Raw genomic sequence first — 22,013 nt, 5'->3', positions numbered from 1 at the left:
GTACAAGATAGAGACAGGACTTGGGCGGTATGGTGGCACAGTGGTTAGCACTGCTGCCTCACAGCTCCAGGGTCCCAGGTTCAATTCCGGCCTCGGGTGACGGAGACGTAGGGTGGTGATCCAAGGGTCGGTACAAACCCAATGGGCCGAATAGCCTCCTTCTGCACCGTAAATTCTATGTGCCCACCAGGACAATAGAATGTAAATTATCATGCAAGAACATTTTCAGCTAAATTGCTGGAATGCAGAGAGCTGCTATTTCAGCTTCCAATACTTAATGCCGCATATATCTCACAGCTGAGTGTGTTTGAGATCAACTGTTAAGCAATCTGTGCTGGATGATCTATTAGGTGTGTAGCATTTTGTACCACCCACACTCTCTCACGCTGTACGAGAAATGTGGAATTGCAGTCTAATGAGCTAAAACTGAACCACACAGCCAGGAGATGGATGTGCTGAGTGACAACGTTGCTATGTGAGAAAATGACTAAGAACTTTACTGTATGGGGGCACCAGACCATTGCATTTTTGTGGGCCGGTGTAGCAAACAATTTATGAGTCATTAAATGTTCACACTGTTGTAATTGAAGAAATTATTTATGTGGCCAGCCCTAATTCACACTTATTACCCAATCCCCCTCCCATTAGCTTTATTACATAATATTTACTTTCTCATATGTGAACATTTTTCTTTTTAAAAAAACTAACATTATAGAACTGTAAGTTGGCTCTGGATTGGCTAGGTAGAAACTGAGGGTGCGATCTAATGGCCGCATCGCACCAGGCACGAATCCGAGCGAGCCGGGAGAGGCCAAAATCGGGAACCGCACTGGGCGCCGATCGGTTTCCGATCGAACTGTTTCCCGACATCCAGAACCTGCCGCGATGCGGCAAGAGACCAATACTCATCAATTACAACCAATATCCATCCCATTAACGGGAAGGAAGCCTTATCCAATGGCATCCTGCGGTCTAACCAGCTCCCCAACGAATGGTCACACAGGCGCCCTTTAGCACATCTATTTAAAAACATGAAGTAGAGATGCCGGCGTTGGACTGGGGTGAGCACAGTAAGAAGTCTTACAACACCAGGTTAAAGTCCAACAGGTTTGTTTCAAACACTAGCTTTCGGAGCACTGCTCCTTCCTCAGGTGAATGACTGGTGTTGTAAGACTTCTTACTAAAAACATGAAGCGAGTGCAATGGCTGCTGTGGGGATCGGAGGAGGTGAGTAGTCATCTTGGAAATTGGGCAATTGGGGGCACCGGGGAGCGAGGGCTCCGCACCCGCAGGTCCGGCATGCCACATCCCGGATCGTGTATACCCATAACAGAGGCACGTTCAGCTGCCACCTGCACAGGACAGATCCCCGTCCATGGTAATATGGTGCAGGTCACTAGTCCCATGACCATAGCGGCCTCTGGCCAGACAGCTGAAGGCTGTCGCTAATACAGAATTGGTAATGTTAGTAATGTGAGCACTTCACAGATCCCAAGTGGATTCCCGTGAGTCGACGTGCCAGGTCGCAGGTGAGTGTTACTGCCTGGCATCCCAATCAGACCATGAGGCCTGGACACTTTGCCTAAAAACTGGAGGCATCAATATCACAGAGGCAGCAGCCAACAATAAAACACCCAAGAGCTGGTCTGTGTGGTGGCATGGCTGCATACCGTCTGGGGGCTGCTCTGCGGGATCGGTTTAAGTGCTGCTTCCCCTCATTAGAGGGGAGGTGCTGGGTGTAGTCCAGGTGAATCAGCTGGCGGGACAGTCATTTCTGACATGAAGCCCGTGGGTCACCATTGCTGGCCCAATCCGCATTAGATACCAGTGGGGGTCTCGCAGGGTCGGATATTGGGAAGCACCCGACAATTCCCGCTCATTACCACACTTAGAATTCTTTCAGTTAGATCGCATCCAGAAATTTTACAGCACAGAAGGAGGCCATTCAGCCCATCCTATCAATACCAGCTGAAAAGGGAGCAATATAGTCTAATTCCATTTTCTAATTCTTGCTTTGTAGTTTTGAATAAGTTCCTAATTTTGCTACTTGATTACCAGAATTTTATATCCCTCTGGATGGGGATGGCAGGTGGTGTGGGGATGTAAAATTAGGTGGCATGGTGGGGTGGGGTGGGGGGCAGTTAGTTAGTGAGTCCATTGGTGGCCAGTCTCCACTGAAATTTTACAGGGTAATGGTAGGTGTTGGGGATGTTTGCGGATGACTGCACAATGTTCAGCACCATTCGTGACTCCTCAGATAATGAAGCATTCCAAGAAATTCAGCAAGACCTGGACAATGTCCAGGCTTGGGCTGACAAGTGGCAAGTTACATTTGTGCCACACAAGTGCCAGGCAATGATTATCTCCTGCAAGAGAGGATATAACCACCGCCCCTTGACATTCAATGGCATTACCATCACTGAATCTCCCACAATCAACATCCTGGGGGTTAGCATTGATCAGAAACTGAACTGGACTAGCCACATTAACACTGTGGCGACCAGGGCAGATCAAAGGCTAGAAATCCTACAGCGAGTTTGCGTGGGGTTTTCCCCCACAACCCAAAGATGTGCAGGGTAGGTGAATTGGCCATGCTAAATTACCCCTTAATTGGAAAAAATTAATTGGGTATTCTAAATTTATTTTTGAAAAAGGAATCCTACAGCGAGTAACTCACCTCCTGACCCCCCCAAAGCCTGTCCATCATCTACAAGGCACAAGTCAGGAGTGTAATGGAATACTCTCCACTTGTCTGGGTGAGTGAAGCTCCAACAACTCTGAAGAAGCTCGACACCATCCAGGACAAAGAACAAAGAACAACAAAGAACAAAGAAATGTACAGCACAGGAACAGGCCCTTCGGCCCTCCAAGCCCGTGCCGACCATACTGCCCGACTAAACTACAATCTTCTACACTAAGCAGCTCGCTTGATTCCTCCCCCTTCCGCAAACATTCAAACCCTCCACCACCGACGAACAGTGGCAGCCATGTGTACCATCTATAGGATGCACTACAGTAACTCACCAAGGTTCCTTAGACAACACCTTCCAAAGCTATAACCTCAATTATCTGGTAGGACAAGAGCAGCAGATGCCTGGGGACCCCACCACTTGGAGGTTCCCCTCCAAATCACTCACCACCCAGACTTGGAAAGATATCGCCGCTCCTTCACTGTCACTGGGGCAACATCTGGAACTCTCTCCCTAACAGCATAATGGATGCACCTACACCTCAAGGACTGAAAGAAGGCAACTCACCACTACCCCAAGGGCAATTGGGGATTGTCAATAATTGCTGGCCTAACCAGCAATGCCCACATCCCGTAAATGAATAAAAATAATATATCCTTTAGCCAATTGATGCCTATAAACAACCAATTAATGGCGAGGTGACTCCACATGCTCTTCCCAGGGCCTGTCTGATTGCCCTGACAAGGCCACCCTGGTTCACCTTGGTTTCAGACTTTGATTGTTGATCCACGAAGGCAACTGCAGCGATCATATAACAGGGGTGGTACCAGGGGATTGGAGAGTGGCGAATGTCGTGCCCCTGTTCAAAAAGGGACTCGGGATAACCCTGGGAATTACAGGCCAGTTAGTCTTACTTCGGTGGTAGGCAAAGTCATGGAAAGGGTACTGAAGGATAGGATTTCTGAGCATCTGGAAAGACACTGCTTGATTAGGGATAGTCAGCACGGATTTGTGAGGGGTAATTCTTGCCTTACAAGTCTTATTGAATACTTTGAAGAGGTGACCAAGCATGTGGATGAAGGTAAAACAGTGGATGTAGTGTACATGGATCTTAGTAAGGCATTTGATAAGGTTCCCCATGGTAGGCTTCTGCAGAAAGTAAAGAGGCATGGGATAGTGGGAAATTTGGCCAGTTGGATAACGAACTGGCTAACCGATATAAGTCAGAGAGTGGTGGTGGATGGCAAATATTCAGCCTGGATCCCAGTTACCAGTGGCGTACCGCAGGGATCAGTTCTGGGTCCTCTGCTGTTTGTGATTTTCATTAATGACTTGGATGAGGGAGTTGAAGGGTGGGTCAGTAAATTTGCAGACGATACGAAGATTGGTGGAGTTGTGGATAGTAAGGAGGGCTGTTGTCGGCTGCAAAGAGACATAGATAGGATGCAGAGCTGGGCTGAAAAGTGGCAGATGGAGTTTAACCCTGAAAAGTGTGAGGTTGTCCATTTTGGAAGGACAAATATGAATGCGGAATACAGGGTTAACAGTAGAGTTCTTGGCAATGTGGAGGAGCAGAGAGATCTTGGGGTCTACGTTCATACATCTTTGAAAGTTGCCACCCAAGTGGATAGAGCTGTGAAGGCCTACGGTGTGCTAGCGTTCATTAGCAGAGGGATTGAATTTAAGAGCCGTGAGGTGATGATGCAGCTGTACAAAACTTTTGTAAGGCCACATTTGGAGTACTGTATACAGTTCTGGTTGCCTCATTTTAGGAAGGATGTGGAAGCTTTGGAAAAGGTGCAAAGGAGATTTACCAGGATGTTGCCTGGAATGGAGAGTAGGTCTTACGAGGACAGGTTGAGGGTGCTAGGCCTTTTCTCATTAGAAAGGAGAAGGATGAGGGGCGACTTGATAGAGGTTTATAAGATGATCAGGGGAATAGATAGAGTAGACAGTCAGAGACTTTTTCCCCGGGTGGAACAAACCATTTCAAGGGGACATAAATTTAAGGTGAATGGTGGAAGATATAGGGGGGATGTCAGAGGTAGGTTCTTTACCCAGAGAGTAGTGGGGGCATGGAATGCACTGCCTGTGGAAGTAGTTGAGTCGGAAACATTAGGGACCTTCAAGCAGCTATTGGATAGGTACATGGATTACGGTAAAATGATATAGTGTAGATTTATTTGTTCTTAAGGGCAGCACGGTAGCATTGTGGATAGCACAATTGCTTCACAGCTCCAGGGTCCTAGGTTCGATTCCGGCTTGGGTTACTGTCTGTGCGGAGTCTGCGCATCCTCCCCGTGTCTGCGTGGGTTTCCTCCGGGTGCTCCGTTTTCCTCCCACAGTCCAAAGATGTGCAGGTTGGGTGGATTGGCCATGATAAATTGCCCTTAGTGTCCAAAATTGCCCTTAGTGTTGGGGAGAGGTGTTGACTTTGAGTGGGGTGCTCTTTCCGAGAGCCGGTGCAGACTCAATGGGCCGAATGGCCTCCTTCTGCACTGTAAATTCAATGATAATCTATGATTAATCTAGGACAAAGGTTCGGCACAACATCGTGGGCTGAAGGGCCTGTTCTGTGCTGTATTTTTCTAAGTCCTATGATCCAACAATAACCACGACTCCCAGTGGCTCTGGGGTCATCTTCCAGATGGGGACGGAGGCCTTGATGTGAGCCAATTAACAATATGACCAACTTAAATATGATTGTGGCTTCCCAGTCCTGTGGAGGTGTGCTTGCCTCTGATTTTTAATGCAGGGTTAGGGGACACCCTCACTAAAAAATCCAGCCTGACCCTCTATTTATAAAGCACAAGATCCCATTTATTTTTTTGAAATAGCTATATCAAATTTTGCTGCCACCTTGTGTAGGTGAATCCTAGAACTCCCTTCAAAATTGTGGTGATGGTGTGTTTCAGTTCACTCAGGGAGTTCATGTTGCTACGGTAACATGCACACTGTATTGTGGGGCTTTGGATAGTGATGGTAAAGGCTCCATCCTTTCATGGATGACCAGGGATCTCTCCCACTCTTATCGCCTGCCGTTAGAATATGTCAAAAGAATTTGCAAGTTCATACTCAACCTGTTTGACCACACTAAGAATAGACTTTCTGTCGTGTTTGGTGCTCTGCTACACAGACAAACCAACACGGTTGCAGATTGTACAACTCTGTTTTATTACTATCAATAACAACATCTATAAACTTGTTACTGTGGTTCGTTCATTACCCTTTAACCTGTGGACCCATTCCTAACACTATCTTGGAGAGGCACTCAGCACATGGTGAATGTCTGAGTGGCTTGCTGTGAGCTCTGTGCCCTGAGCTGTCTCCTGCTGGAATGAACGGGAACTGTGGTGTTCCCTGTTTTATAGTGCGTGTGCCCTTGCTTGTGATTGGCTGTGATGTTGCGTGTGTGTTGATTGGTCCGTTGATCTGTCCATCAGTGTGTATGTGTGTTTGCACCATGATGTTTATCTGAATATCACAACACTTTCCTTGGCAATCAAGTCATGGATTGTGCCTTAAACCCAGAGCTTCTGATTCACAGCCATAGATCATTACACTGGGCCACAAGACTTCCCTTCAAAATTGTATCAAGTAGTTTTACATTGTCTTTCCTTGCGCTTCTCTCCAAAAATGGAGGCATTGGTGTAGTGTTATTGTCACTAGACTAGTAATCCAAAGACCCAGGGTAATGCTGTGAAGACCAGGGTTTGAATCCCACCAGGACAGATATTGAAGTTTGAATTCAATACAAATCTAGGATTAAAGGTCTTATGATGACCATTGTCAAAGAAAACCCATGTGGTTCACTAATGCCCTTTAGGGAAGCAAATCTGCCATCCTTACCTGGTCTGGGCTGCATTGTGAGTCCAGACCCACAGCAATGTGATTGACTCTGAAATGGCTGTTAGAGGCAATTAGGGATGGGCAATAAACATTTGGCCCAGCTAGTGAATTTTAGAAAATGCATCACATGCATTCTCTTGAAGTTAGTTACCATGGGCGGGATTCTCCCCTACCCGGCGGGGGGGGAGGGTTCCGGCGGAATGGAGTGGCGGGAACCACTCCGGCGTCGGGCCGCCCCAAAGGTGCAGAGGTCTCCGCACCTTTAGGGGCCAAGCCCTCACCTTGAGGGGCTAGGCCCGCGCCGGAGTGGTTGGCGCTCCGCCGGCTGGCGGGAAAGGCCTTTGGCGCCACGCCAGCCGGGGCCGAAAGGTCCCGACGAAAGGCCGGGCAACGCATGTGCGGGAGCGTCAGCAGCTGCTGATGTCATCCCCACGTATGCGCAGGGGAGGGGGTCTCTTCCGCCTCTGCCATAGTGAAGACCATGGCGAAGGCGGAAGAAAAAGAGTGCCCCCACGGCACAGGCCCGCCCACGGATCGGTGGGCCCCGATCCCGGGCCAGGCCACCATGGGGGCACCCCCCAAGGCCAGATCGCCCGCGCCCCCCCCCCAGGACCCCGGAGCCTGCCCGCGCCACCTTGTCCCGCCGTTCAAAAGGTGGTTTAATCCACGTTGGCGGGACAGGCATTCCAGCAGCGGGACTTCGGCCCATCGCGGGCCGGAGCATCGGCGGGGGTAGGCCCGCCGACCGGTGCGGCATGATTCCCGCCCCTGCCGACCGGCGCGGCGCGATTCCCGCCCCCGCCGAATTTCTGGTGGCGGAGACTTCGGGACACGGCGGGGGCGGGATTCACGCCAGCCCCCGGCAATTCTCCGACCCGGCGTGGGGGTCAGATAATCCCGCCCCTTATAATATTTAGATTAAAAAGAGGAGTGGCCTTCATTCTGATTAATGGGAAACATCACTGTCTATTTCCCTCCAATCTGATAAAGATGCTCCTTATCTCATAGCCAGAAAATAAAAGTTCACAAAACAAAAGGCACGCTACCTTTGGGAGTCCTGCTGCATGTTTCATCTGCACCCCACCAACTGAAGCAGTCTGCCCACGGCAGGGGGGATTGGAAGGAGGCAAACAAGTAGTACAGGCTGTAGGCAATGATGCAGTTGTAGTAAATGGCCACAAGTGTTGATACAAGGACCATGGTGATTCCCACACCTTTAAATGGATTGAGAGAGAGAAAAACCTGGGTTAGAATAACCTAACCAATGCCACAGGGGTTAATTCCCATCCCTCACTTTTCTTAAATCAGAGCTTCCCAAACATTGACCAGCTTACTAGCATGGTGAATGCTAGAAGGCTGATCAAACAGGAGGCAGACACTCCTGTTGCAGCAGGGATGGGGGTTTGGAGTTTTGTGATCACATGTTCAGAAGGTTGGCTCAAATGAAGATAACCCATTGGCTGTCATTGTTCTAACCGCTACCATCTTACCAAAATCCTGCTTCTCCTGGCGACACAATTAAAAAGCTCAAAGTATCTCCCGCACCACCTTTTGCTCAAGTTGTCTACTTTGATTGATGATTATGCCACCCTACACCTGAAGGGTATGTGGGCAATGCTCTGCTCATTTCTTAGATTTTGCAGTTATTTCCTATAATTTGATTTGCACATTTAACCAGCCTAATGCCCAACTGGCTGCTGCTTCAGGTAAGTAGTGACCAGCAAAAGTACTGATTGGGCCCTCGAACTTTCAATTGCTGTCTACCTGCTTTGCAGGTTCAAAATGGGTGGGTGAGGCTTGATTTTCTCCTTCATATAATTGATTAATTGCTTTTTGGAGCAATGCAATTATGAAACCAATGTCAGTGTTAATAATGTAAAGACCGACTTGGATTTCTCTCAATATTGGGTCAAATATCTGGTCACATTTGAACTGAGAGAGGAAAGGTTTTCCCTGCGTACCTGTCTCTTCACTGCCTGTACCTGTATTTGTAAAATGTACAATAGATCAGATTGCAAATATAGTATAAAGGGTTAACCGCTGGGGTATACGGATGTGTGACATAGAGGATGATGTATCACTGACATCAGTCAGTCATCTGTTAGACTCTATGGGCTGGATTCTTCCGCTGCGCACGCCACAAGGACGCCACGGGCGGGACAGGCACCATGGGTGGGAATTTCCGGTTGCTGGGCAGGCGCGGCTGGAGAATCCCGCCTTCTGTCGCCCGTTAATCTGATGGAGCTGGACTTCGACACTGGGCTTTGGGGACCAGCTGTACTACCTGGATTTCACAAAACCTGAGTCGGAAGGCCAGAGAGAGAGGCTCGGATGAAAATTGACGCAAGTAATTTGGCAAGGAGTGGTAATCCAATGCTAATTGCCACTCCAAAGAAGTTACAGCCCATAGGTTCATGTTATTAACGTGTAGGACAGTATACTTTGGGGAGGTGTAGTGTAAATAGTTAACATATGGGATAGGTATGACGTAGATGATGATAAACCACTGACATCAGTCAGTTATGTGTTAAATCCAAGAGCAGGAAAATTAAATAATGCCCAAAGAAATACAACTCAAAGTTCCAAATCAAACAGAAGCAAAGCAGAAAGGTTGGAATGATGCCTACTCTGTCACCTATTTAGATGTGATACTAATAAACAAGTGTTAAGCAGATACCAGGATCTGCCTGCAGTCTGTCTAAGAGCTAAGTCACATGCCTTGAGTCCAAGATAGGACACATCTCAGAATAGTAAATGGCAGATTAGCAAGTCTAGCTGCACCCTCTGCCTGATAAGGAAAATATAATCAGCACATGAATGACCCAGGACTTGCTGGAGTGGGGCATCTCCAGGCAGACATTGTTTGCCTTCAGCTTCAAAGCTTTTTCACTGTATAGCGACGGAAGTATATGTTGATGATGTGACGTGGGCAACAGGACATTTGCGACCTCGGTGAATTCCGGGTCCAACAATATTCCTCTTTACTTAATGAGATTCAAGGACTGAGAATGAAACAAATTGATGGAAAATAGGGTGAACTGAAGCCAAATTACATAAAGAAAGAGAAATAAAGTGAGGGAATAAAAGACTGGATGGAGGGAGAAAGTAAACAAAGACAGAAAGGAAAAGGAAGAAGAGGCAAAAATGTTAAATTTAAATATAAAGACCTGGAACAAATTAATAGCTGCAGGAATGAGACTGCAAAATCAAGTGTTAACTATCTGGGTTGGAGAGGTTCTCCGATCTTGCTCATGACTGGGATTCCCCAATCCCACTGAAACAGAATGGAGTTTTGGTTGGAATGTCAAATTCTCCATTCTCACTTTGTAGTGGGGTGGCAGAGGGCGAGATCAGAGAATTCCACAAGTTAAGTGGCATTGCAGGACATAAATATCCTCTTTAAGGTGGTAATTAACTTTCATTGAAGGGCATCACAGTGGTGCAGTGGTTAGCACTTCTGCCTCATGGCACCGAGGTCCCAGGTTCAATTCTGACTGTGGTTCACTCTCCATGTGGAGTTTGCACATTCTCCCCGTGTTTGCGTGGGTTTCACCCTCACAACCGAAAGAGGTGCAGGGTAGGTGGATTGGCCATGCTAAATTGCCCTTTAACTGGAAAAAATGAATTGGGTTCTCTAAATTATATTAAAAAAAAGAAAAAAATCTTTCATAGAATCCCGACAGTGCAGAAGGAGACCATTCGGCCCATTGAGTCTGCACCGACCCTCCAAAAAAACACCCTACTAGATCCAATCCTCCACCTATCCCCATAACCCCACCTAAACTTTGGACACCTAGGAGCAATTTAGCGTGGCCAGTCCACCTAACCTGCATATCTATGGACTGGGAAGAAACCGGAGCACCCAGAGGAAACTTATGCAAACATGAGGAGAACGTGCAAACTCCACACAGTCACCCGAGGTTGGAATTAAATTCTAATCCCTGACGCTGTGAGGCAGCAGTGCCACTATGCCGCCCTTTTCAGGGACCATCTTTCAGTGGCCATTTTAATGGATACTTAATTTGCAAACGCAGGAATTTCTCAAAAATTACAGTATGGCTGAGAGACTAAGCCGTTGGCTCCTGCAACTTAAGGCGATTTGTAGCACAGAGGGTTTCTTTTCCTCACTGAAAACTGCTGAATGCTTTCCACGTAAATAACTCTGCTGCGCATTAAACCTGTTGTTATTTTGCCAGCAAGCTCTGGGTCAATTTGGCTTTAGCACTGTGACTCATTTAAACTGTTACCGAGCTTGTGTTGCTGAGTAAGCATTAACCTTGCAGGATAGGCACAGCTTTCCACACTGCAACAGGTCCACGGCTGGCAAACTGCCCGAAAGAGCATTCGAGGAAAAACAGAGGCATCCCTGCAAATATCAACATGACGATGTAGGGAATGAGAAATGCACCTGGAAGATACAACAAAAGGAAATTGAATGAAAATATTTCAATTTTGGACTGACCAGATTTATGTGTGGAAACTCAGAAATCCATCTTAACAGTAGAATATTTCTTGCTCTGCTTCTTTTCCCTCCCCTCCACTGCCCCTGCCATAATATAGACATGGTCACGATTCTTGATTCGGAACAGGGTCTAATCCTATTGTATTCATCTCACTGGCAGGTCTGGAATACATAAAGCACAATCACTGTCGCCAAGTGACTTTAAAATAATTCTCCAGAAAGAAAAAAACAATAAAACTTGGAAAGGGTTTGTACTGGTCCTGTATATGTCAAAACCAGTACCAGTGTTTTTCAAGTTCTACTGTTTTCAACTTCTTGGTAATTATATAATTTATTCGAAGCTGAATAGAGTGACAGCTTTCCAGCAGGAGTTTTTCAAGTGTGACAGAATTTTTTGGCCCTTCCTGCCAGTGGGATTTTCCAGCCCCGCTGAAGTCAATGGCCTTTAGAAAGGCTTGCCATATTTTACAGCCCCACCCCCCCGCCGCGATAGGCTGTAAGTTTCTGTCCATAGATTTACACTGGGCACAGCAGAGAAGGTCATTCTCGCGGCTTTATCTCACTTCAAAAAGGCACCAACCAACGCAAATTAAAAAGAAAACAATTCCAAACGTAGAACATCCTTAACGACAAAAGAAAAGACAATTTAAAACGATAGCAATACAGGCTCCCAAACATGAACTGAAAATTAAAAACATTGCTATATCTGGACTTAATTGAAATGAAGATTGATATCTACAGGTACTGATATCTGAGTTTAAGTTGCATTCACCTTGACAAAGCCTCTATTATTTGGAATTACTTGGAATTGCTCCAGTTGGGAATTGATACAATGTCCACAGGGGACAAAACAGCAGAAAGAAACTTTCAGTTACACTCATAATAAAATGAGCTGGTGGATAATCAGATTTTTTGTTGTATAATTTGAAATGTTATTTTCCAATGTCATTATGCTGACTTGTCAGAATCACCAACTAAAAGATCCCATCACAGCACAAAGTTTTCTATAACTTTTAACATTTCCTTTTTTAAAATAAATATAGAATACCCAATTATTTTTTTCCAATTAACGGGCAATTTAGCATTGCCAATCCACTTGCCCTGCACACCTTTGGGTTGTGGGGATGAAACACACACAGACATGGGATGTGTAAACTCCACACAGACAGTGACCTGGGGCCGGGATCAAACCCGGGTCCTCAGCGCTTTAGGCTGCAGTGCTAACCACCATGCCCCCTTTTAATTTTACTGAAAGATGGGCTGGATTCTCTGGACCCCAGCCGTGAGTTTCTCGGTTACACGCCGTTCGCTGGTGGCGGAATTCTTTACTCCCGCCGCTTGTCAATGGGATTTCCCATTGAAGCCACCCCACGCTGCCGGGAAACCTGCAGATGTGCTGCCGGTGGGAACAGAGAATCCCAACAGAGAATTCTCTGGCCCATATCTTTAAGAAATGGAACAAAACAAAGCAACAGAGGACCATTATCGCACTGCTCCAAGAATTGTAATATGCTGACTCCTTACTATGTACTCCCTATTATCTCTCCTCTGTCACACTCCCACTAACTCCACGATAAAATGTCTGCAAGTGACCCATAACTTAGATAAAAAAAGAAAATGCAGGACTCATTTTTGTAGAAGGATCATTTGGATCAGAAACATTAATCTTGTTTCTCTCCACAGATGTTGCCAGAACTGACATTATCAAGCATTTCCTGTTTTTATTTCGATCACCAGCATCCGCAGTGTGGTAGTGAGCCCCTTTAAGGGGGCACGTTCCCGGAGGGTCTTGTGACCCGATTGGCAAATTGCACCGAGTGCATGACCCCTGGGGTCTGTATATAGTTATTAACTTTAATAAGCGGCTATCATAGAATCCCTATAGTGCAGAAGGAAGCCACTTAGCCCATCAAGTCTGCAACGACCCTCTGAAAGAGCACCCCACCTAAGCCCACTCCCCCTAAACCTGTAACTCCACTTAACCTTTGAGCACTAAGGGACAATTTTGCCATGGCCAATCCAGTTTACCTGCACATCTTTAGATTGTGGGAGGAAACTGGAGCACCCAGAGGAAACCCACGCAGACATGGGGAGAAAGAACAAATTCCACACAGACAGTGAATCAGGACCAGGATCAAACCCCGGTCCTCAGCGCATTGAGGCCGCAGTGTTAACCACTGCACCACCGTGCTGCCCCTGCTATTTTTTAAAGAAATCAAGGCGGGGGGGGGGGGGGGGGGGGGGGGCGGGAATACAAAACCAACATGTAATTAATGGTCTGCGGGGCTCCCATCTACAATTTGATTAGGAGTCTGACTTCTCCAGATGCCCCCGACTCCAAAACTTTCAAGGTGTTTGTAGAATTAGTCAAGGACCGCTATCACCCAAAGCCCGCGATAATAATGCAATGATACAAACTCAATGCAATGACAAGGGCCCCAGGGAAGCTGTTTGGGGCATTTGTGGCTTGCCTAAAACAAATGACTCAACAATGCGAGTTTGGATCTTCACTCAATGACATGTTAAGAGGCAGGCCGGTCTGTGGTGTAGGCAACACGTCCATACAAAATAAATTGTTAGAGAGGCAGAGATTACCTTAAAGAAGGCATTAGAAGTCACCCAGGCTATGAAAAGTACCGAAAACAAAGCGATGAAATTGCAGAACGTGCAAGCAGATAAGGTCCACCAGGTTTGGCAGGAAGCTGCTGGCAGTCATGGTAGCAGAGTTGAAGGTTATAAAACTAATGGGCAGAGAGGCTTGGAGCAAAAGAGAGTGCAGAGATGCAGAGAATTTGGTCCGCAGAAAGGGGCTATGAAGAATGCTGCAGCTATGGGAGAGATCAGCCCCCACATTCAGGGTAGTTACATGTCATGCCTGCAATCGAAAGGGACACATTAGAAGGAAATGCAAGACGAGACAGAGCCCACAGAGGACCATCAAAAACAAACTTCAGCTCCAGTATACAGTGTTGAGAATACCTCTGAAAACAGATCTGAAGTTTACAGTTTGAAGAACATAGAAGCCAGAAAGTTGCCACCAATAACTATTGTTTTCATGGTAAAAGGTCAGCCACTTAGACTGGAGGTGGACATTGGGACCATCGCTGCAGTTGGAGATGAACAAACATTTCATTGTTTGCAAGGTGAAACTAAAGCATGCCGACCAGGCTAATCACGTCTACTGGGAAAGCCGTAGAATCCTAGAACAACCACAATGCTTGTAAGCTACTAGCACCAGTCAGCACCACTGCCCCTTTAAGTATTGGGGGACCAAGGGGCAAGTCTGATGAACTGGGATCGGCTTTGCCAAAATAGATTAAATTAGCTAGAAATCTTCCAAATTAACGCAGGAGTTTTTTGTGTCATCTCAAAAAACAATCAGGAGGATTTCCAAGTGAGTTAGGTGGATTGGCCACATTAAACTGCCCTTAGTGTCCAAAAGGTTAGGTGGGGTTACTGGGTTATAGAAATAGTGTGGAGGCATGGGATTAATGAGGTGCTCTTTCCAAGGGCTGGTGCAGACTCAATGGGCTGAATGGCCTCCTGCTGCACTGCCATTCTATGATTCTAAGATACAGGACTTAAAAGCAAAGATTTAAGTGGATCCTGAGGCCACGCCCAAGCTTTTCAGAGCTCGACCCAACCCCTATGCCAGGAGTGAGAAGGTTGAGTCTGAACTCCAGTGACTAGAAGAATTAGGTATCATCAAACCGATACAGTTTTCGGAGTGGGCAGCTCCTAACATGCCAGTGGTGAAGCCAAACTAAAACATCAGAATGTGCGGGGACTACAAACTAACCATGAATCAAGTAGCCAAATTTTACCGATAACCAATACCAAGAATTAAAGTTTTATGTACTAAATTAGCAGGAGGCTAAACTTGATATGAGTCATGTGTACCAACAATTAGTGTTAGATAAAACATACAGGGAATTTGTCCTATAAACACCAACAAAGGCCGATACTGGCTACCCTTCAGAGTCTCATTTGCATGTGCAATTTTCCAAACGCATAATAGAAAGTTTACTACAGACCTATCGAAGGTGATTGCCTATCTAGATGATGTACTGATAACAGTGTCCGAAGAAGAGCACCTAGCAAATCTTGAAGAAGTTTAAAAAGATTTAAGTAGACCAGAGTGAGGCTGAAAAAAGAAAAATATACATTCCAAGCTCATGAAGTGGCGTACTTTAGGGATTCAGGGTAGACACCAACGGACTCCATCCTAAGGAGCAGCAGATCAAAGTAATTAAGGAAGAACCAACCCCCAAAAATACATTGGAATTGAAATCCTTTTTAGGAATTGTGAACAATTGCAGCAGATTTATTCCTAATGTTTCCACAACGTTTGCACCCTTACATTCACTACATAAAAAGCGCGAGAGGTGGTATTGGAAAGAGCATCAGAAATAATGAATGACTGAAAATTCAAGTTTGCCATAGATATCTTCTCAGATTCAGTGATGTCTCTCTTTTACAGAGTCTGAACATTTTATGCTGCAGGCACTGACTCACACTAACCAATATTTACATTTATGATTTTAATGTGCAACAACATTGTCTTTGTGTGATTTAAATGGTATACTCGCATCCTTCGATACAAACTCTTATTTTGCTTTGGTGCCTATTAAGCGAGCATATTGAGCAATAGCCAATGATCAGATTCACTGAGATCAATATCTTTGCATCATGCTTAAAAAATTACACACCATACTCCTCCAAATTGGTGTGTAATCTTATTTGATTTAATTTTGCCTCTGGTATTTCTGGCTTAAACTCTATTTAATGCCTTGATTGCCATGAATCTTATCCATTTGAAAAAGTCATTTTTTAAAATCTTAAATCAGTGCAATGGATTTCCCAACTCAATTCTTCCATAATCAAGACAGGTTAATGATTGGTTTATATTTTATTCTCTGAAAGAAACATTCAGCGCATGTAACCACTTTTTAAAAAAACTGATGAGAACATAGTTTGCCTGAGGTAATAATTTGCTGACACTTCACCGACCATTTTGGCATTTGGCAACTGATGCTGCATTTCCTGCTCAATTAAGGAATGAACAGACTGCAACCTACATGAAATGTCATTTTCTTTTTGTCATCAATGGAACACTTTAAACTCTTCCAAAGCTCATTCGCAGTTCAGTAACAATGATTAATAAAAAATAATTTTTAATGAAGTATGATTTTATCTCAAGTTCAATATTAACCAATACTCAACTGCACAAGAAGCTGAATACTGTGGCTGACGAAGTCCGTTCTTGCAAAGGGTATGTGTGTGTTTTGTGTGAAGGACAATAAAAAATTCCGGTAAAAAGTGCCGCCAGATTTACACTTTACATAATCTGGCCTGACATTTCAGTGCAGTACAAATGGAGAGCTGTACCATTGGACGAGATGTTAAAATGAACCCTAGTCTGCCCTACGACACAGAAGCCTCCGTGGCACTCTGAAGAAGAGTAGTGAAGCACTGCTGGATTCCTTGTCAGTATTTTCCCTTCGACTGCCATCACAAAATGAGGTGGTTTTGGAGGCTATTGCGGCAGATGGGATGTGGAGTTGAGGCCACAGTGAGATCAGCCATGGTCTTATTGAAATGGTGGAAGAGGTGTGAGGGGCCGAATGGCCTACTCCTGCTCCTAATTCATGGGTTTGTGTGGATCATATACTTTTTTATATCCCATTGCTTTTTTTGGGTACTTTGCTGCGCGCAGATTAGTTTCTGCCTTTCCCTGCAACAGTAACTGATCAACTCTGAAATGTTTTGAGATATGCTGAGGTTGTTCAAGATGGCAAGTCCATGAAACGTAGATGTTTTTATGCCAAGAAGTCAAAAATTGCTTTTGCAACAACAACTCCCATTTATATTGGCGAGATCTTCTGGCTGTTCATGCAGGCGGAATCTTTTTTTCCCGCCGCCAGCAGGGTTTCCCTGGGACGTGGGGTGGATTCAGTGGGAAATCAAATTGACTGCGGCAGGGGCGAGACCAGAAGACCCCGCCGTCAACAGAACATTCCAAGATATTAATTTCAATCCCTGTTGGGGTCAGTTTTTATCTTGATTTACTCTCCAAGGCTACCGTTGATATTTGGAATGCAAACAACCCTGGGTACAACCACAAATATTTTCAGATTTCGATCAAGATTGTGCCACCGATGCTCCCACTTTGGGTAATTGATATGATGCCTTTTCCTATTTAACTGAACTTATTGTTCAATTAAGTTGGTCAAGGTCACTACTTCAAACGATCAAAGACAGTAAGAAGTAATAAATTAACAAGTGTCAATTTAAAGGAAGTGTAATAATTTATTTAAATTAGTGAGTTTTCCTTTGTCTCCCAGCTAAATTTCCCTCACCCACTCACTGTTAAAGTCAGCAATAAAATCCATGATCACTGAGCATATTACTGCTGCACCATTAATCACCCCTGACGTGAACATTTTTCACGAACGTACATTTACCCAATATATCCCCTTATACTCTGGTCCTGCTATGTTCATCAGTCAAGTATTCTTTTTATTTCTACTTTTTCTGCCCTATAGTTTGGATTTTCCGACAGTACCTCCTCCATTTCTGTAAGCCAGGTAAGGGAATCTCCAGACATTTCCCAGACCCACAGCATAACCGACCATTGAGAGCAAGTAGTCAGTCTTCGAGGACCAGTTGCCTCGCTCCACATTCTTGTCGCTTTGACTCACACCTTCATTAGTGACAGCCTGGGGAGAAAGAGAGGAAATGGCCAGCTCAGAAATTAGACTTTCTCAGACTGGAACTCATGCAAAAAAGTACAGTTTTCACCCACTATAGAAACACTGTGCTGCTCTCTATTTAACAGGAACCGGTTGGTAGTTTGGAAATACTTTAAATTCCACAGAGAGAGACTCTGCAATTCACAACAACCAAAATCCCCAAATCGTCAGCACCTCTCAGAATTTTACATGCATTTACTGTGACATTTTGATAAAATTACTCACCATGTCCTCTGGAGGGTGTGTTTGATGGTCATTCTGTGAGAACACCAAAGCTAATTTTCTCTTGTCCATCTTTAAACAGCTATGAATAATTCTTTTACTTTTTGTCCGATAATCTTCAAACTTTTGCCCTGCCACAGAACACTGCTTCAGGATAATTCAGCTTATCACCAGCGACTGGCACCTCCACACTCAGAATTCAAGTTCTTTATGCAATTTTCAAGGGAGTGTAACTCTGTTTCGTCAGGTCATAATGACATCCAAGCTCCCAGAACTTTTACTGCCAGTAGATAAATCTGATATACTAACGGGTGTTATTGTAGACTACATGTAGTACTTCCAATCATTAATGTTATTGTGATTATTATGTACAGCTACAGGTTTGACAATGGGGACAAGTTACAGTGCTATAATATCAAACCTCTGCACCTGCCCACTCCGAAGGAACAGTAAGTTCTTGTCAACAATTGAAACTTGCAGGCAGCTGATTACCATAACTGAGCTCTTGTTGAAATGTAATCCATCTCAGAAACAGCCCAATCAATGGTGTTTTGAGGCCAGATACAGTTAGGCTGATGGTCTTTCTCCTCCGAATACTCTCATGCTAAGTCATAAAGGTCAACTGATGCTAGTTCAGCTGCACTTACATTGCACAATGAAAATGTAATTTTTACTGTTTGGGCTTAAGTACTGGAGTATGATAATTAAGCTCCAGTATCAACCTCCTTTCTCCACAGTAAAGAAACACTAAATTGTGTAAAGTGAACAGCGTCCTTTAAAATAGTCGAGAAATTAATTTGATTGAAATTGAGAGGAGATCAAACTGCGCTCTACAAAATGATAAACAAATTTTATAGGGTGAATAAAGAAAAATTCAATTTTTCTATCGTATCTTCACACCCACACTTTTTTCCACTTGGGGAAACATGGTGGAAGGATTCAGTTGAACCATTGCTGCATTATGAATGCTCCTTCTGTAGCCAACAAGTCCTGCTGTTTGACCTGAACTTGGAGCTTCTGGTCCAGAGGGAGCAGTGCTACCACCATGATGCAAAACCTCCCCCATCTCCTCCAATGACGACACAAGGATATTAATATGACAATTGGAGACAGTCCATTTATCGGTGAAATCAGGATGTAAAGGGCAGCACGATGGTGCAGTGGTTAGCACTGCAGTCTCACGGCACCGAGGTCCCAGGTTCGATCCCGGCTCTGGGTCACTGTCCGTGTGGAGTTTGCACATTCGCCCCGTGTTTGCATGGGTTTTGCCCCCACAACACAAAGATGTGCAGGTTAGGTGGATTTACCACGCTAAATTGACACTTAATTGGAAAACAAAATGAATTGGGTACTCTGAATTTATTTTTTTAAAAGGATGTACGGGTAGGGTTTTCCAGTCCTGCCAGTGGTTGCATCATCGTTGGCATACCAGAAAATTCAAAGTGCTGTCAAAAGTCAGATTCCCACCGGCGTAAGAATTGATTGAAATTTCAGGCTCCCGACTTTCATGGAGGGTCAGGTAGCCCAGCGTTTTTCAAACTTTTTTTCCAGGGACCCACTTTTATCAATCGGCGGACCTTCGGGACCCATGCTGGCCAATGTTTGCGACCCAAGCCAGCCGACCTTAGTGACCCACGCCAGTCGATCTTCGTGACACACTGGTTTGTTCCCGATTTCAGTTTCTTCTTCATTGTTGTTCACAGAGGCCCTGGAGCCCGATACAGCTCAAACTAGCACTGCTTTGTCCTGCCGCGGACTCTCCTGCTAAGCTCTCACCAACACATTCAATTGTGAGATCCTGACCTGTTTGTGTCTCTGGCCCTCTCTTGCTTATTACAAAATAATCCATCTTCAGTTCTTCACACAGTCCTGTTGCTTGCTTGCTGGCAGCTACAAAATGGAGGATGCTCTCCTCTGTGATTTCATGGTCAAAGCACAGGGCGTGTGGCATAAGTGTACATGCTGGGTGGGTGACCTTCTCTCTGCCGCTGCCTCTGGTGGAAAGACTCGATTGTTCATATTCCTTTTTTACTTTAAAATTTTATTTCCACTGCCTGATTTTTCGAAGCTTATGACTTTTTACTACTGAAAATTAAAACAATTTCAGTTGAACATGCGCATCCTTACATTTACACTCAAACTATGTTTTAAATATATTCCCATTTTTTTCGGAAATTTGAAAAAGTAAAGAAAAAAGTGCAATCTTTTTTTACTTTACGAACTATGGCTTTAGACGAGATGACGCAACATGTCAAACACAAACAATGTCACAATATTTCTTACTGTTTCCACTGCATTGTACTGTCTAAACATCCAAGTAATCCTCTTCTCCATCCTCACCAAAAGAACTTACTTCCTGGTTTCCAGTGATTGGCGACACAAAGTGATGGCTGTAGGTTTCTTCCAATGTTGTCATGTGTCAGCCCTTTTGACTGGCCTTGTTAGTATTCCACACCGACAAACCTGGCCTGGCTTCCCTCTCACTGTCCAGTAGCTGCATCCACCCTAGTCACAGACCACTTCCCCACCAGTACTTCACGTCGTGGGAGTGCAAGCGGACGTTGTACCGGCTGTTGAACAGCTTGACCACGGAGTTGCAGGTCGCATATTGCCGATCGGTGGCAGGGGTGAGACGAGCAGCACACAGAACATAAGCACCAGAACGGAGCACCAAGCTGGGGCCACAACTGTTAGCATTGCCTGTCCACGTGGACACGCTTCAGCCCCTCCCATGCATGCGCGGTGACCAACACAGCCCAGCCTCGCGCTGCCCGTCCCCTCAAAAGCTGCAACCAATCGGTGACTGCCCACGGCCGCCATTCTTAAAAGTCGGTCGCGACCGTTGGGGACTTCTTCCTGTGATCCGGAATGCCACAACCGATTGCTCTGCGACCCTCCTGACACCTGCCTGCAACCCACGCACAGGTCGTGACCGTGAGTTTGAAAAACGCTGGGGTATCCCACAGTGCCACGTCGGGATCCATATTTGCATTTGAATATCATGAATATCATTAAATATCCAGCTCAACAGAATCATCTCACCACCCGCTCTCCCCAGCAATTCAGATGACATGGCCATACCAGCAGCTAATTAGATTGTCACAATTCATGGCTTCATATAAAGGATGTGTACCTGGCAAACTGCACATCACTGCTCTCGAGTATGTCTGCAAAGTTCTTGATTACCTTTCACTGTTGTGGCTGCCGCTGCTCTGATTCAGTGTCAGGGCTGCTCAGGCAAGACCAGTGAAATGTTCGGGGTGGGGTTGGGGTTACAAGGCACAGGCTTGACTGGGGAGGTGGGAAAGTGGGAGGGATGTGGCGATGGGGCTCAGGGAAGAGAGCACAGAGAGATGACAGTATGTGGGGGGCAGGCAAATGGCTATTAATCAGATCCAGTGTTATGGGCCAGGCTTTAGAGAACCCCAAAGTATTTTAATGGAGTTCACCTGAGCCACAACTTTTAATAGATTGTGGTTATGGGGAGCACACAGGCCTACTCTGCAGGTGTGATACAATGGAGATCTACAGCACTTTTAAATTAAAACAGTGTTTATTTATGAAACCAGTTCACACTTTGCAAACCCACAGTAAACATCTTAACAACTATCAACACCAATAAATCCACAAAGAATACAGTACTCTATAAGTAACTCTTAATCTTTCCTTGCAACATCCATAAGACAAAAAAACTTTCCTGCTGTGACTGCAGCTATCCAGCTCTCAAAATGAAACTAAAAACACACCCTGTAGCAGATAGCCCAAGGCGAAAGTTAAAGCAGACAGACAGCCCAACTCCATCCACACTTTGACATCACTGATAAGCACCCATTTCTTAAAGGTACATCCACTACAGCTATTTTATAAACACCCATTTGTTAAAGGTACTCTCACATGACACCAGAATGCATAGACACTCCAGGGTAATAGCACAGGTAGTCAAGCAGAACTCATAGTCCGTCATGGAGATTTCAATCATAATTTATGTGCTGTGCTTGGCCACCTGTTCTGGTAACAGTCCAGGAGGGGTAGTGTCTG

General features: G+C 45.3%; 1 protein-coding gene across 2 annotated transcripts in view; it reads right to left on the bottom strand.

Annotated features, from left to right (window-relative positions):
• LOC140420913 (sodium- and chloride-dependent neutral and basic amino acid transporter B(0+)-like) overlaps nt 1-18,387 on the bottom strand; it is a 68,840-nt gene extending 50,453 nt beyond the window's left edge. For both annotated transcript variants that reach the window (XM_072505059.1, XM_072505060.1), the window contains exons 1-4: nt 17,979-18,387; nt 17,567-17,720; nt 10,816-10,947; nt 7,586-7,753 (exon numbers count right to left, since the gene is read on the bottom strand). In XM_072505059.1, the coding sequence (XP_072361160.1) occupies nt 7,586-7,753; nt 10,816-10,947; nt 17,567-17,720; nt 17,979-18,047 (523 nt within the window). In that variant the 5' untranslated portion in view covers nt 18,048-18,387. The remainder of the gene's footprint in view (nt 1-7,585; nt 7,754-10,815; nt 10,948-17,566; nt 17,721-17,978) is intronic.
• Between the last annotated feature and the right edge of the window lie 3,626 nt (nt 18,388-22,013).

The sequence above is a fragment of the Scyliorhinus torazame genome, chromosome 5 (genome assembly GCF_047496885.1).
Source record: "Scyliorhinus torazame isolate Kashiwa2021f chromosome 5, sScyTor2.1, whole genome shotgun sequence".
Taxonomy (NCBI): domain Eukaryota; kingdom Metazoa; phylum Chordata; class Chondrichthyes; order Carcharhiniformes; family Scyliorhinidae; genus Scyliorhinus; species Scyliorhinus torazame.
The sequence above is the reverse complement of the archived record's forward strand: the minus strand, read 5'-3'. Positions and strand labels throughout refer to the sequence as shown.